The sequence below is a fragment of the Dermacentor albipictus genome, chromosome 2, assembly GCF_038994185.2.
Source record: "Dermacentor albipictus isolate Rhodes 1998 colony chromosome 2, USDA_Dalb.pri_finalv2, whole genome shotgun sequence".
Taxonomy (NCBI): domain Eukaryota; kingdom Metazoa; phylum Arthropoda; class Arachnida; order Ixodida; family Ixodidae; genus Dermacentor; species Dermacentor albipictus.
This window is the reverse complement of record NC_091822.1, coordinates 80,487,172-80,504,480: the sequence shown is the minus strand read 5'-3', so window position 1 is coordinate 80,504,480 and position 17,309 is coordinate 80,487,172. Positions and strand designations below refer to the sequence as shown.

The 17,309-nt window shown below is 45.0% G+C and overlaps 1 protein-coding gene across 1 annotated transcript in view; it reads left to right on the top strand.

The window, feature by feature from the left end:
• Nucleotides 1-17,309, top strand: part of LOC135896073 (squamous cell carcinoma antigen recognized by T-cells 3-like) — a 94,334-nt gene that overhangs the window by 28,732 nt on the left and 48,293 nt on the right. Inside the window, exons 12-14 of the mRNA XM_065424405.1 lie at nt 339-448; nt 5,713-5,825; nt 12,831-12,907. Coding sequence (XP_065280477.1) covers nt 339-448; nt 5,713-5,825; nt 12,831-12,907 — 300 coding nt within the window. The remainder of the gene's footprint in view (nt 1-338; nt 449-5,712; nt 5,826-12,830; nt 12,908-17,309) is intronic.

Sequence of the window (17,309 nt, the reverse complement as noted above, 5' to 3'; positions counted from 1 at the left end):
ATTATGTGTCAGCCTATTAGGAACATCAGCCTCTGAATCAAAGTGATACTCTAGTTTGAACTGTTATTTCATCAAGCAACTCATTTATTCTTAGTGTTTTGAACTAATGAGAGTGCGGTGTGTTTATATGAAATGCCGATAAAGCAGGACACCTGTGAATTTCTGTTGTATCTAGATCCTGTGTCTTCATATATTTAAAAAGGATGTTTACCTTCTGAAGCAAAAGTGTCATCTTCCTCATCTTTCAAATGTTTATGGTGATGCATTTTTTTCAAACTGCATGCAGTAAAAGGTCTAAAATATTGTGCTTTCTTTGTCTTTACTTTCTGCACATTCAGGCCAAGGTGTGCCATAACCTACCCAGAGCCCGTGAGTTGTGGAATGACATCACCAACCAGGGGCGTGCCACCGATGCCCAGACATGGCTCGATTATGCAAATTTCGAGAGGTGCCCTTTTCTCTTTCATTTTGTTTTGTCTTACCTATCTCATTAAGTGCCACTAAGCCACAGTAACTTGAAATGTTGCTCCTACAGTGGCAGTTCTAAGGTACTGTCCTTTATTTAAGAAATTAGAGGCACACATGCATTTAATTTGAGCGCTGACTAATCTGCACTAATTTTACATATTTTATTGTCATTGAATTAGAAAAAGATGGTCTTAATGTTATATTGCGAGTAAAAGCATTTAGAAATGTGCCATAATCGGTGAGTCACGGGCACTTGTCGCTGTAGAACTCTGTTCTGAACTCTCGTCCACACCGTTTTCTCTCATCACCTGAGAATGTTGCCAAGCCATTTTCCCCCCTCCCCAAACCGAGGTATTCAGGGAGATAGAAGGCGTTATTAAAGCCCTTTGTCATGGAGGCATCCCTCACTTGTGTCGTTCTTGCTGCACGGCTGTGTGATTTGCTGTGGCTGAGACCATTTTACATGCTGTATGCTTCAAACACCATCAAAATTCACACTATGGGAGCTGGTACAGAACTGTGAAGATGGTGTCGCCACCATTCAGTTCATTTTTGCATCCTTTCTGCCTTGTTAAGAGTCTGCTTACGGTAAAATTGGCCTACTATGTGTTACAGAAGTGTAAGTTATCATGGCAGTTTGACTTACATTTCTCTTAAAGGGGCCCTGAAACACTTTCTTTAATCATAGAATAGCCTCACTATTAAAGGGACCCTGAAATGATTTTGACGATTGAGTACTAATGTACCGAGTCGGTAGGGTATGTCCTTCTGATAATTAAGAGACAGATTTAAGAGCTCTGCCTAAAGCGTGCAATTTATTAAAAGGTTTTCAAAATGTGCATCACCACCGATCGCAGCTGCGCAGCTCCCTTGAGTTTTCAGCCGCCCCTTCTCATGCACGCCATGTAGCATAGGCAACTGACGACACTCAGGCGAGCGATCCAAGTGGCTACCAATGTTACCTGATCGGGAATGCTTGAAACATGTCGCTGCATTAAGCTTATATTTAATATCATACCTGTGCATATTCATTTGTGTATGCTTAGAAAATACTGTATTTACTCGAATCTAGGCCGGCCCCGATTCTAAGCCAATCCCCGAATGTTTGAAGCCAGAAAAAATTTTTAAAATGTACCTCGAATGTAGGCCGAAGAAAAGAAGTGAGGACAGCGTTCACAAAATGATAACAGCATTAATTTAATAAGAACATGCCAAGCTCACTCTAGGTGCGTCGTCACCACACGTACGCTTGCGGACGCACCCAAGCTCGTATGCGCGTGCCCATGCATGCGCAGACAGTGCGGCATCGCATGCATCAAAACTTGGCGCGATCTCGGTGAAGAGCTCCTTCCTGTTATTGTGCGCTTATCTTCCTTATCGCTGTCATCTCCTCGTTGCGGCACACGCAACAGCGTCTCCCGTTGCCCCTTCCAACGACGGACGTTTTTCTCATCGATACTGAAGTCTCGCCTGGCTTACTATGCCTCTATGGCTAGCACAACTTCTTGTTTGAAAGCGGCACTATAGTGTGCCATTACGATAATGCCACGCCGCACGCCGATACCATAGAACTAGCTCCGATATGACACATGTTAAAGTGACGACATCACTCGTGTACTTTTGGCTAATGGCCCGGCTAGTAGCGGCTGCGATCCTGACTTTTCTAGGTGGTACTACCTATGGACCATATTTATCATTTTCAGTTACAAGCAGGCGCATTTTTTAAGATCCTCGAATCAAAGCTGACCCTAGAGTTTTGTGTATGATTATTTGGAAAAAACTATTGGCCTAGATTCGGATTAATACTGTAAGTATACAAAGTCAATAAATGCAGACATTCCTTTGAACCAATGCCCTACTACCGCCCGAGAGTACAGATTGTCTGCTACAGTTCTTGCAGCGGCAGCCAATGGGATGTGAAATGGTTCTCACATGAAAATTGAAGCAGTGATATGTTCTTCGATGGAAGGAACAGGAATGTTACCAGCTCTGTACTGTGCTCATCTTGCACTGTAGGTGTGTGCAGGTAGTGAACTGCAGCGACTGCATGCTGTGGGAGGTGTGAGCAAGTCAATGTCGACACCAACCGTCTTGGTTAATGCAGCAGTCCCCCGCAGTTTTGAAAAGAAAGGTTCTTTTAGCGATAACTGCAGGCCTTGCATGTGTCAGAGAGCCAAGTTTTGTGCGTAATTTGTCCAGAGTGGTAGCAGAAAAGTTCGCTAGCGAGCAGATATTCACCAAAAAGCATTGCGAAGGCAATTTAGTGTGCCTCACATGTGAAAACGTCCGCCAGAAAGCCATCGTCTTGAGTTGGACTTTGTTGTAGTGATAACATCTACGCCTCCTATGCAGAAAGTGTGGGTTCGATATCTATGTACATTGTTTGTAATATTTTTTCTTCCTTAATGCAAAAGGATTACATGCCCCGTTACGCGAAAATTCGTCATTGTCGGCGTGACCGAAAGATGGTACCAAAACTGACCGACGACGCAAAGAGTAAAACATGTCAAAAAATGCTCACATTGGCATCAACTTTCTCAGGGAGGTTCCCGTAAACAAAGTAAATGATGGCTTTAAAAAAAAAAATTCTAAATTTCGGTCTGGGTGAAGATTTATCCCAGGCGTCAGGGGTGCGAGACAAGCACGCTTCCCAATGCCACGGCGGCTCCATGGTTCTGACCGACTAAAGGTGTGCTTAGTGCGTGCGTCATTGGGCATGTGACACCACAGCCATAGGGGAGGATGTGTTGCCATGTCATTAGTGTCTACAACGAATGCTTTTGCATTCCCACTTGTGAGCACTTTAAGCATCTCTGCTGAATATTTAATTCTAGGATAGAGGAAACGTTATAAATTGCCCATCTCATCACATAAAGAGTTAGTGGCAGCAGTTTTTTTTTTTTTTTTTGCACCCACTGTGGTTGCTCAGTGGCTATGGTGGTAGGCTTCTGAGCACAAGGTCGCGGGATTGAATCCTGGCCTTGGCGGCCGCATTTCGATGGTGGCGAAATGTAAAAACACCCGTTTACTTAATTTAGGTGCACCTTAAAGAACCTAAGGTGGTCAAAGTCCTCCACTACGGCGTGCCTCATAACCAGAAAGTGGTTTTGGCACGTAAAACTCCATAATCTTTTTTTTTTTTGCGCTAACGGCTATTAAGAACTCTCAGGAGAAATTGTGAACATACTGTATTATTCCTCATATAGCCTGCACCCCCAATTACAACAGCCAGGAACGAAAAAAAAAAAAAGGTATGTGCGTATAACTCGCGGAACTAACTGCATACAATAATGCTCAAAGCTTAGCAAAAGCAGTCCGTTCACAGATGCACAACTTGTCCAGCAGCTCTGTTCCCCCTCCCCCCTCCGGTGGCAATACTGAGAAAGCTGGATTCACACGACGGATGTGATTGCAGACAATTCAGTCGCATGACATCTGATGTGAATCAGGTAACTTCGCAGGCGTAGTAGCAGTCGCACGACAGAGGATGACAGCGTGGACAGAGCAGCCCTCGCATGGGCACCAGCAATGGAGAGAATGTTACTGAGCCGAAAATCCCAGCGGTGATTTCTCTCAGCTGTATCATGAAGCACTTCGCGTAGACCAAGCATGCTCTGCAGGCACGGGTGACGTACGAGTTCATTGGTGCAGTGTACACTGTTCGCTATATGCGAAATGGCGACCCGTAAAGAGGAGGAGAATAGACCGTGAAGGAGGGGAGAACATGTAGTGGTGGGGAGAGGGGGGGGTTCCCTAGGAGATAATATATCTAAATGGCAGGGAACGTTGCCTCAAGGTGTCGTACACCTACAGGTGAAATTTGCACGCACCAACTTTATTGTTATTATCACTTTTATTTTTTTGGTGCGGGTTATACGCACAAAAATATGGTATTTATATGTATTATTAGATATTTAAATGTTTCGAGGCAACTATCAAACTGAAATAATTCTGGAAACAGCTACATTGTAGTTTGTACATTGTACATGTGCTCGCAGCAATGCGGCGAACGCCCACAGCGGTATCCACCTCTTTTCGCTTCATGTAGAGCAAGCCAGTGAACATCGCGCCTAGTGCCACCGCGTCTCAATCCTCTGCGCAAAGTTTGTCTTGAAATTTCACTCCATGTAGCCCACGCTTAACGATGAAAGCTGCTTTGAACAGAGACGCGGGAATGCACTCAGTTGAAACAAACCGGAAATAAACAACGCTTTCGTCAGTGCATGAAGGAGGTGGGACATAGCGATGGCCACACAGTGTAAAAGTTGAGGGGTAACGCCACGGCTTGAGGGGAGGAAATGTTTAACCACTTATACCTGTATTATGGAGCACTGGCACAAAATTCTTGTGAGAAAGCATTCCTTCAGCGATACCGTCTGTGTTTAGGCGTATGAAAAAACATTTCCGGGACCTTTTAAAGAGTGTTGCCTTACGAATCACCTGCTGAAAAAAAAAATGTATCTCACTGTAGTTAGATGTAGTTATCGCAACAGTGAGTGGCTTTCTCTCTCCTTTCGTCTCTGCTAGCACGCTAAAAGCTACATGGGATAAGCCAAGGGGGCAAAGCCCTACCCAAAAGTTTAGTCTCTCAACAGTAACAGGGTTCACCTCAGCGCCCTGTGGTGGCCACGTAGACTACACGTCAAGGAGGCCACACTCGACAGACACAACTATGTGCAGCTGTTGTGGGCAGACCGGCAGTGCAAAGATGAAATAATTTTTCTTTATTTTTAGTATCACAGGTATAGTATATATTTCTCATTTATTTAACTCAAAATTAAGAATAATAATATTACTTAGAATGTTCTCATGATCACAAAGTCAGCCAATAGCTACTGGTGGGTGTCGCTGCTTGCGATGACGCTGCATGACAAGATTGTGGAAGCGAGATCAAGCAATTTGTCACTGTTTCTGGCACGAGATTGTAAATTCCCTGCCACATGCAGTGCAATAATATTTGGCTCACATGTTCACTGGAGCCTCTTCTACAGATAGACAATGTACTCTTACCATGTTCAAAAGCTGTTTCAAGGCTCCTTCAACTCTTTCCTTACCTGATAAGATTTGCTTACGGTAAAATTGGCCCATTGTGTATTAGAGAAGTGTAATTTCTTTTAAATGTTTCTTTTAAAAGTTTCTTTTCAATTACTCTCTAATAATATTCTTCACTCTATTTGAGCTCCGTAATAGTGTAAAGCATGTCAGTGAGCCTGTGCATGCGACATTGCCACCTTCCAAGTGCAGGACTTTTGGTGATGACAAGCACTACCGGAAGGTTCTGTTCCGAGGCATGTATGCTGCTGTTGACTGGCCCGAGACCCTTGGGGACCTGCTGTTGCTCTTTGAGCGCGAGGAAGGCAAGTTTTGTTTGCCTTGCAGTTTTAGTTTTCCTTTGCATTTGCTCTTTGCAGACACGGCACGTCCTATCTTTTTCTGCCTGACTTTCCTTTGTTATGCGGCAGCACGAAATAATTTTCCCTTCAAACGTCACACGGAGGTTGTTCGTTTTGGAAAAGGGGTGCTGCGATTCCCTTTTAAGGTCAACTGCAATGAAATTTTGAATCGCATGAAAGCACTAATGATTCAGGTTGTACAGGTATAGAGCAGCCTCCCTGCAAAATTTTGAACTTGAAGTAGAAGTGGATGAATCACAAGAAAATGGCAGAAATAGATGTTCTTAATACCACAGCTCAAAAAAGATGCTGCCATTACGGCTTGCTGATAATGACGCACAAACCTGGAAAGTTGAGAAACAGTGCGTGGTCTGGGCAATGGCCTCCAAGGCTGGGCAATGCCCGAGGTGTGCAGAAAATCTCGGAAGCCATGTTCTGGGATTTGCGTCACATCACCTAATTACAAGGTGCCTGCATTGTTTCCTTGGATGCTATTTAAAGGCTATTAATAAGAACATTTACTGGTCCCGCTGCTTTGGCTCCAGTTTGCTTCAATAGTACATACTAGTAACACTTTATAACAAATACAGCCTACTTCTGCATTCCGCAGCGCTTGAAACTGTCGGTGGGCACCATTGTGGTTGATGGCACGAACGAAGAGCCATCTTAAATAAATATTTACTCATCTCCTTTTTGGCGGAACTTGTGCCAAGTTCCAACGTTTGATTGGAATCCATCATCACTGCATGCTAGCCACTTGCACAATGAATAAAATGGACTCACACACTTCTAATTTTGGACTGAAGTAAATGACGCCAGCCGCCTCCGCCAATCGCAGAATGTTTTTTAGTCACATGTACATACTCAGTCAGCAAATGGGTTCACATGTTGTAATTTTTTTTTGAAGTGGATTTTCTGCACAACTAACGGGTAGATGGGGGACATGGGGTGGGAATTGAAGAAAGGTGGCTCTTTCAAATGCAACCAGGCTGGGTATGATAGTATAAATGGATTATGAGCAGTGTAGCATGATAGAAATGTGTTTGTTTGTTTGTTTGTTTGTTTGTTTTGCTTCATTCAGCCAAAATATAGCTCAGGTGGTGATGTAAATTGCGATTATAGCCCAAATATTGTTCGATAACACATTGAACTGGGAGAGCGCATGCAACAGTCACTCTGTATTATAAAAATATTGTCTTAAAAATACATTTTTCATCTTTTTTTTACATTCTTTTGTTCTCTAAAGCCCAGGATGTACAGAGCGAACTTTTGCAGCGAATATCGCCCGGCACAAATAGATGTGTCGGGACGCCGCCGATGGTTTGCTGGCATCTTTTACATTCAGCGATAAACAGGCGGACGCCGCCGCCGCGCACTTGCTGCGTATTTGTCAGTGTTGCTAGGCCCTAAGAATGTGTTTTTGGATAAGACAAAAATACTAAATAGGCCTTTTATAGTATTATTTCATTTCATTTCATTTATTATCACCTTGAAAGCCCAAAGGCATTACACAAGGGGGTGCAATACAAACACGTGTAAGAGTTGTCTCTTGCAAAACAAAGAAAAAAAGAAAAAATTCGAATTGAAAGAAGTAACACGGCAATACATTCGCAATAAAAGCAACAAAAGAAAAAGACTAGGTGGAAGGGTTGACAAGGGTAGACTATTCTGATTGGTTTATGATGGGTTCATGAACTATGTACACTGGGAACAGAAAGTTATTCAAAGTGATTTGTTAGGTACTCACGAAATTTTTTGCGGTCAGTACAGGTAACGAAGTTGTCAGGGAGTGCGTTCCAATAAACGATTGCATCAGGAAAGAAGGAAGTGGTCATGGCAGATGAGCGGCTGGGTAAACGTGCTATGGCAGAGGTGTGACTTATGCGAGAGGAAGTTCGTAATGGTGGTTTAAAAAGGTGGTGCCTTGAGCGTGGATTGTAAAAAAAAAGAGTGCAGCAAGCAAAGACGTGATATGATGCGGCGAGACTTCAGTGTTGGCAGACCTATTGTTTGCTTCAAAGAAGTGACACTAGTGTACCGTGAATAATGTGAAGTGATGAAGCGGGTTTTGAACGGATTCCAATGATGCGGCTAGGTAATCTTGAGATGGATGCCAGACAGCAGAAGCAAATTCGAGTTGTGGACATACAAATGTCAAGTACGCCAACTTCTTTACCTCTGGGGATGCCTTCTTTAGATTTCTTTGTAGATACCCAAGTGAGCGCGCAGCTTTGCGACGTATTGTTTCGATATGTGTTATCCAAGATGGTGATGACGTCAAAAAAAAAGACCCAGATACTTGTAAGATGAAGTGGCGCTGATGTTGACAGAGCTAATGCGATAAGTGGACTGAAAAGGACTGCGTTTCCGGGTAAAAGACATAGATTTACATTTCGATAAGTTGAGAGGCATGTGCCATTTTTCGCACCATGACGAGATGGCATCGAGGTCTTGCTGCAGGCAAAGAACATCGTCAGAGGAGTTAACAGTGTTGTAAACTACGCAGTCATCTGTGAAAAGTCGTAGTTTACAATGTATGCTTGTAGGCAAGTCGTTTACATAGATTGGAAATAATAAAGGGGACAGACAGGTGCCCTGAGGGACGCCCGAAGTCACATCGGTACGAGGTGAACAGTGATTGTTTGTGGAAGTGTATCGTGTGCGCCCGGATAGGAATTGTTCAATCCATCTGAGTAAGTTATTACAGATTCCAAGTCCAGATAGTTTTTGCTGTAGGAGCTTGTGAGGCACCTTGTCGAAAGCTTTTGAGTAATCTAAGAAAACGGCGTCGATCTGCAGGTTCCTGTCCATGATAAGCAGAATGTCGTGGGTGAATTCAGCGAGTTGGGAATCACACTATAAGTGTTTACGGAAGCCATGCTGAAATGGGCAGAAAAAAATTATTGCTTTCAAGAAATTTCATTAGGTTTGAGGCTATAATGTGTTCAAGTAATTTTGAGGAGATGCTTGTAAGGGAGATTGGGCGGTAATTGGTAAGGTTCGAGCGGTCACCTGATTTAAAAATGGGCAAGATATTAGCTTTCTTCCAGTCACCTGGAACGGTCCCTGTTTCTAGCGATTGTTTGAATAGTACGCAGAGTATTTGTGCTGATACATGAGAGGTGTTCTTCAGAAGTTTACTACTAATACCATCACAGCCAGCGGAAGATGATGGTTTAAGGCTATTGATTAGGTTAAATATGCCCTCCGCGCATATGTCTAGGTCTGGCATAGTTTGCGCTGAAGCAGTAAGTGTGGGCAGGTCAGGTACGTGAATGGGAGCAGTAAATACAGAAGAAAAGTAGTTATTTAGGGCGGTTGCGCATTCATCATTATGGATAGGTTCACCATCGAGGTCAACGAGTTCGATGGTGTTAGATCTGTCTTTAGTGGAGAGCATGTGCCAAAATTTATTTAGATTTGATTGGAGAATGGAGAGTAGATCATGATTGTTAAATTTATCTTTAGCTTGACTAACCTCCTGAATATACAGTTTTACGCATGCGCGATACCTTTCCCACGCTGCAGTGCTATTACTTTGATTTGCTTTCCTGTAGAGATGTTTTTTACGTTTAAGAAGAGATTTTACACGTTTAGTGAACCAGGGGTTGTTATAGTCTGATTTTACGACAATAGTCGGTATGTACTTATCTTTTAGCTTTAACATTGCGTTTCTAAATAGCTCCCAGTTGGAGTTCACTGAGCGTGACGAAAAAGTGGTCTGAAAGTTTTGCCAAAATGACTAGTCCACTATTTATGGCCTCATAGTTACCTCTCCGGTAGTCAGAGATTAGTTTTTGGGTAGATGATTTCTTACTCAGTGGAAGACGAATAACAACGTGCAGGAGACAATGATCGCTGACGCCAGGTATCGTGGTAATGGCGGAAATGTCGTCCGGGTGACTTGTAAGAAGTAAGTCGAGTATGTTATCGGCTCTGGTGGGGCATGCTATCATCTGCTGGAGGTTGAAATCTTCTGTTACTTCAAAAAACTGCATTGCTTCAGTGGAAAAGGTCCCTGTTGATACAGACAGCCTACTCCAGTTAATCTGGGGGTAATTAAAATCTCAGAAAAGAAAAACTGGTGCATTCGGCAGCTTGTGTTTAATGTTTGCTAGGGATTGGGGCAGCAAATCAATGAAAGCTTGCTGTTTATCAGGTGGTCTATAACAAATGCCAAAAACTGTTCTTATCGTGTTGTTATAGACACATACCCATGAAAGTTCAAGGTTACTATCGTGACATATTAGGTAAGATGATAATGTCTTTCTAACTGCGATAAGAACGCCTCCTCCCCTTCGACCTTGTCTATCGTTACGGTATAATGTGAAGTTAGTGGTAGACGGAAAAACTTCGTTATCGTCTATGTCCGAGCTCAGCCACGTTTCTGTTAGCAAGATGATATCGGATTCTGTGTCGCTAATATCCTGATCTCGCTTTGGCACTACACTTCGTATGTTAGTGAATGCTATGTTGAAATTCAAAAACTTAGGCAGCCTTTTAGGAGTGGAACTTGAGCTAGTATTCTTGAGGCATCATTGGTCAAGACTGTGGGTGTACTTTCAGAATTTATAGTTCGCGTGTACGCATGATGCATTGGTGGTGTGCATTCCTCAACTTTAGAAAACGCGATGTCATAGAAAAAACACTTACTACCGATATGAAGTTTATCGAAACTGAGTTTGAATGCACATTTCTGAGTTCGGGCGAACTGTAATAGCTTAGATCTAGACGCGCACGTGGTAGCCTTGAAGTCTTCTCTGATGTATGCTGGTATCTTTTAATTTTCGTTCATGAGACAGAATGTTGTCTTTTGTCCTAAAATGGGTAAATTTTACAATGATAGGCCGCTTCTTTGATTCGCAAAATTTACCAATTCGGTGCGCTCGCTCAATAGAGTTGGGTTCTAATTTAAAGTTTAGATTATCTGCGCACAATGCCAGTATTTTATCTTCGGACTCCTTCCATGACTCACCGACACAGTCGGCTAATCCTAAGAATAGTAAGTTATTTCGTCGCATCCTATTACTAGTATTTATGCTTGCAGTTTTTAGGGCTACAATATCGTTGCGGATCTGAGTTGTTTGGGATTTTGAAGAATCATTGCCTGGTGTTTGTCCGGTGCATTCCAGCAGTGTTACGCGTGATTGAAGGGACAATAATATCTTGTCTTGGTTTGCTTGAAATGCTCGTATTTCTACGATTTCTGCTCGAATTGCCTTTAACAAAGAGCTGAGGTCGGTAGCAGTAAGTGGGCCTGGATTCAACTCAACATCACCAGACAATAACAGCATGAGCTCTGAAAGCAGTTCAAAAGCAATCATGTCACTACATAAACAAATTGCGAAGCGCCAATTTACGTGAATGGGGCAAGACACCGCAATGAGAAAGGGGGCACTACTACGAAAATCCTTTGAGTTGCCGAGGTAAAAAACCTGGAACCATACGTGGATCAGCATGGTGTGCCGTGCGGGCGAACTGCCGAGCAGGCGAATTTGTTATTAATGACTAAACAACTTGGAAAAAAGTTTCCTAGAGGCACTTACAAACATTTTCCACACATTTCATTGAGCTGTAAGCGTTTTAGCAGGCTGGCTTTGCGTCGTCTGGCTACGTTGAGCGGTGATGCCGCAGAGCGTAGGCGTTGCAGAAGGTTTTGTGGTTCTCCAACTGTGACTTTTCCCTACTTTGTGTAAAAGCACATTGTGGTTATTCATGTTTACTTCAGTTTCAGTCCCTGTTTTAAAGCCTCCTCCAATAACATGCGTTTACTACTGCAGCTGGAGAGGATGGAATTATCGGTATTTGGCGTGGAATGGGCCTGTCAGCGGCTCTTGTTCTCGATGCACAAGGCATACTGTGCGCACCCTGGACTCACACAGATGCAAACAGCAAGAAGCCAGGCAAACAGCCAGAAGATCCAGGCATGGTCGGGTTCTAACTGTAATCTGCCCTCGCTCTTTTCCTTCAAGGCACGCGAGCAGAAGGGAGTTACGGTTTTAGTAGAGCAGGGGTGGCCACGGTTGGCTTCTGACTGAAGAAGCACAAACCCAAACTTTGCGAGCACACGTGCCGACAGCGAAGAAAAAAAAAATAGAAAAAAAAAACCGGCTTCGGGCGCTGCGAACGTCAAACCGTTTCGTCCCCAATACACGAACCCAATGGGCGGCACCACACACACAACAAAAGCAATAATAAGAAAAGCAGTACAATGCACACACTATTTTGCGCCATGAAACCTTCGATCGGGTTGATAAGAAAACTGCATTGCACTTATAATTATTATCTGTTTCTTGAGCACTTCACTTAAGTTTGCATACGAAAAATAAGTTTACACAAATTTGTACTTTTAAACATTCAATATCCGGCTGTGATGACCAACGGTGTCCCTTTCATGCACAGAGAGCCTGAAAGTGCGTGGCTAAACTAGCCCAAATGCCCGCATTCTGTTGCTTCAGTGCGGCCGCGCGACGGATGCTCCGATGGAAAAGCAAAAATACACGAAAACCAACCAGCTGCCGGAAGTTGGAGGGAATCGAGCGTCGCGATGCCTGGAGAGCACGTGAGGCGCTCCCGCCACTTTTGGGAAGATGGCGATTTTCACCAGGCGGCGTTTTTCCGATCAGTCCGGGTAGCCACTGAGAGTCAAACTTTTGGACGCCGAGAGGCGAGCGTTCGTCGGGTATGTTTCGTCGCCTGGATGCACACTTTTCGCTCCATCTATCCCAGGCTTAGGACTTGTGTCTACCCCCCTCCTTGAAGCTCATCTTCAGGAACAAAGTTTCAGTTTGTAGTGCAGTGATAGTCTTGTGTGCAGGCATTTCTGCTGTCTTCATCTTTTTGCACTGCCTCACCTCATGTGGGAACCTTTCTTATTGTGTACTCTCGTATATTGTATGCCGTAGATGTCTCGTGTAGCATGAAAACTGCTTTGCAGGGTGTCTACTAACATGATTTGTTTCGTTGCAGGAACCCTGGAAACCTTGGATGTAGCAACGGAAAAGTATGAGGCTCACATGCGGAGAGTCCTCGACAAGCGGGAAAAGGTGAATGAAAGGCAGTTGGTCTTTGTTAGAGAGAGTCATCCCCATGCGTGCTGGCTAAAGACAGCTTTATTGCTGCATATTTACCTGTTGTGTTCTGATGCTAGGAAAGCTGGAAATGGGTACACAATTGCAGGGCTGGCCTTTGCCCTGGTTCGCTGCTTGCAATGCAAGCCTGGCTCAACACTAGCAGGGCTTTGCTTCAGTGACAACGCAATATATTTTTCTGTTAAAGGAAGTTTTATTTGCCATGCTGAATTAAAGTTAAATAAACATACAAAGCCTACATTATTTGCAATACACAAACAGATTGTAAGTTACCATGCAAAAGTAAATTGTCCGCTGATTCAGATTTCAAGCATGTACGAAGTTCCTGCATCGTGAAGCTTGCTGAACAGAAGTTCTGTTGGCTGCCAGCACTGATAGCCGGAACTGCCAAGATCATCTTGGCAAGCAAAGCAAGTTTGGGGCACTTGAACTGCTTGTATTTCCAACAAAACTCCAGCGAATCAGATGCGGAATTGTGTGACATTTCTGTTGACATATATTCCTGAAGCTCAGCTTACATGACGGAGTGGGTGTTGTGTCACTATACAATTCTGAGCACCGCCTTTTTCTGGCAGGCTATTCTAGAGAAGTTTCCACGCATGCTTCCATTTCGAAAAATGAACAAACTAGCTGCCTTACAGCAAGGTATACACTCAAACTTCATATAACGAAGTTGAAGGGAAGCCAAAATTATTTCATTATATTTTTTACTTCGTTATATATATATATTGTTACGGAAGGATGAAAAAAGAGAGAGGGGAAGAAGATTGCGAGACGCTGGCTGCTGCGTGTTGTTAGTAGTCAGCCATTTGAACCCCTTTGACTCTGCTTGTATATACATAGTAAATACAGTCTTGTAGATACTCCCAACATCCCCGTAACATATTGGTGGGAGGTGCGGGGTACTGCGGCTGGAAACGGAGCTCCGCAGTGGACGTCACATCACTGCCCTCACCATGAATGACGGTGAGCACTCGAGATCAGCGTCGTTGCCGCCTCCAACATCACCATCGCCCGCTACGTCGCTGTCCCCTTCGGTTGTGGTTGTGCAACCCAAGGATCCCGGAACTTTCTGCGGGACTGATGGCGCTGACTTTGAAGAGTGGGTGCTATGTATGAACGCGTGAGTGGAATCAACCCATGGGACCCTACACTTATGCTAGCTAACTTGTTGTTATACCTAAGAGGCACAGCAAAGGTGTGCTTCGAAAACCATGAAGAGGAGCTGACCAGCTGGGACCAATGCAAGAGAAATTAACAGAGTTGTTTGGTAAACCAGCCAGCTGTAATATTGCCGCAAAGCAGGAACTGGCCCCTCGTGCCCAATCCCCCCTAGAGTCCTATGTTTAGTATATCCAGGACGTGCTCGCGCTTTGTCGTAAAGCCGACCACGACATGGCAGAAGCCGAGAAGGTAGGGCATGTGCTCAAGGGAATTGCTGACGATGCCTTTAATCTGCTCATGGGCAAAAGCTGCTCTCCAGTGGATGCTATCATCAAAGAGTGCTGACAATTCGAGCAGGCCAAAAGCTGGCGCATCCTTCACCAATTCACCAGACTTCCCAATACTGCCGCAATGTTGACGTGTGAAGATCAGCCCATACGGCAGCATGCGTCGCCATCAGAGGACGTGGTGCAAATCGTTCGACGTGAACTGGATGTGATGGCGCCCACAGCTTTCTGTTCGCGTAGCCCTGATGCCACCCCTTTTTCAGTTCCCCTCGTGCAAGCCATCGTTCAACAGGAACTTGAAAACTTTGGCCTGCATTCTGTCTGCACTGTCACCAACCCCAGAGCCAACGAACGCCCTTCTACTATTTTTGCTCCACCCCGATGCTTCCCTCTGCGTTATCGCAACCCGACTGAGTGGAGAACCGCGGATGACCATTCGATATGTTTCACCTGTCGCTGCATTGGTCATGTCGCCAGATATTGTCGCAACTCGTGGCCCTCAACACCTCGCACACCGACCAACCTGAGCCGTTTTAATGGAAATGCCCGCAATGTTTCGCCCACTGCAGAGTCTAACAGCGTCGACAACTCTGCTAGGAACACGTGGTACAGTTGCTCGCCATCGCATTGCAAACACCAGTCTCGCTCACCGCAAACATGTCACCCATCTTCCCGTTCACCGCAGCCGTCGCCTTTCGTCCCCTGTGGCTTTTGGCGGCATCCTTCCGCAAAATTTTAAAAATGCAGCCCTCATGCTCCATTTTTGCTGCATTTGCTGCATGGTGCTGCATTGCCAACTACTGCAGAAAACCCTCTGTCTGTTCCCACAAAGAGAAGTGTAATTGACGTTAAAATAGATGGCTTACCTGTCCAAGCACTCGTCGACACTGGAGCCCACGTATGTGTGATGAGTGCTAACCTACGTAGACCCTTAAAGAAGGTCCTCACACCAGCAGCTGCCCAAGTGATTAGTGTGGCCGACGGCGGTGTGCTGATTGTACTTGGAATGTGTACTGCGCGCATAAGTATAGCCGGCCGCCCTACTTATGTTCTCTTTGCTATGATCGACAACTGCCTTCACGACATTATCCTTGGATTGGACTTTTTATCCCATCATTCCGCTCTCATCGACTGCACAACCGGCGTTCTTCAGTTGGAACTGCCTCAAGTCGCCAATGCTGCAAGCACTGCTCCACTGCACTTGTGTTTGCTTCAATATGTGCACCTGTCACCTGAGGCAGTCACTTATGTCGCTTTGAGCGCATAGCTTCCTGATGGTGAATGTGTCCTTCGCACCAACATCGATGTGCTTTTAAACTGGAACGTTGCTCTTCCGCATATGCTGGTGAGATTACTAAAATCAATGCCATTCTTCCGCTTGTGAATTTCAGCCTGTGCCCTCAAATGCTTCCAGCAGGCATGTTCTTGGCCAGTGTTTCAAATACTTCCGAATTTGACATTGAAAGTCTGAATGCCGAGAGCAGTTTCTTAGCACCCATTGCAGCTCTGGTTCCCTAATGGATGACTTGGCGAAGATGATTGCACCTTACCTCACCTCTGCACAGGCCACAGGCATACGTGTCCTCCTCGAATCGTACTTTGACATCTTTGATTACAAGCCTTTAGGACAAACATCGTACACCTTCAGGACAAACATCACCACCATATCAACACTGGAGACACAAATCATATTTGTCGATGTCCTTATTGTGTATCGCATGGTGAATGTCGAGTCATCCATTCAGAAGTGGACAAAATTCTCCACAAAGGGGTCATCGAACCATCAGCCAGCCCTTGGGCTTTGCCTGTCGTCCTTGTGAAAAAAAAAAAGGATGGTACCTGGCGTTTTTGCGTCGATCATCGCCATTTAAACAAGATCACCCGAAAAGACGTCTACCCACTATCACACATCTATGACGCCTTGGACTGCTTGCACGGAGCTAAATACTTCTTGTCCATCGATCTTCGATCCATCTACTGGAAGATTTCAGTTGAGAAATGGACCGTGAGAAGACAGCCTTCGTCACGCCGGGTGGCTTATATTAGTTTAAAGTCGTGCTCTTTGGCCAATACAATGCTTCTGCGACATTTGAACGTATGATGGACTCTTCTGCGAGGCTACAAATGGACCACCTGTCTCTGTTACTTTGACGTTATTGTTTTTTCCCCCACGTTCGGCAGCAACCTTACCTGACTCGCTGCCATTCTTGTGGTCTTCCGAAAAGCCGGCCTCCAACTGAACTCCACGAAGTGTCAATTCGGGCGCCATCAGATTACCGTGTTGGGACACCTTGTTGACATATCCGGTGTCCAACCAGACCCAGAAAAAGTTCGCGCCGTACGCAGTTTCCCTGTGCCATATTCTGCTTCTGACGTGCGCTGCTTCGTCGGCCTGTATTCTTACTTTCGCCATTTCGTCAAAAACTTCGCCCACGTTGCTCGGCCTTTGACAGAGCTTCTAAAGAAGAACACACCGTTCTCATGGGGCCCTGAGCAAGCTCATGCGTTTGCTGCTCTCATCGGGTTTCTGACCACCTTTCCCATACTTGCCCACTTTGATCCATATGCACCAACCGAAGTCCACACTGATGCAAGCGGTTACGGCATCAGCGCTGTTCTCGCCCAATGCAGAATGGTACCGAGTGTGTGATAGCTTATGCCAGCCGCCTGCTGTCACCTGCTGAGAGAAATTACTCCATGACTAAGTGGGAGTGCTTGGCTTTAGTTTGGGCTGTCGCCAAGTTCCGCCCATATTTGCACAGCTGCACGTTTCGGTCGTCACAGACCACCACGCCCTCTGCTGGCTGTCTTCCCTCTGGGACCCCACAGGACGGCTTGGTCGCTGGGCTTTGCGGCTCCAGAAATTTTCATTTGTTGTCAACTATAAGTCTGGACATCTGTACAAG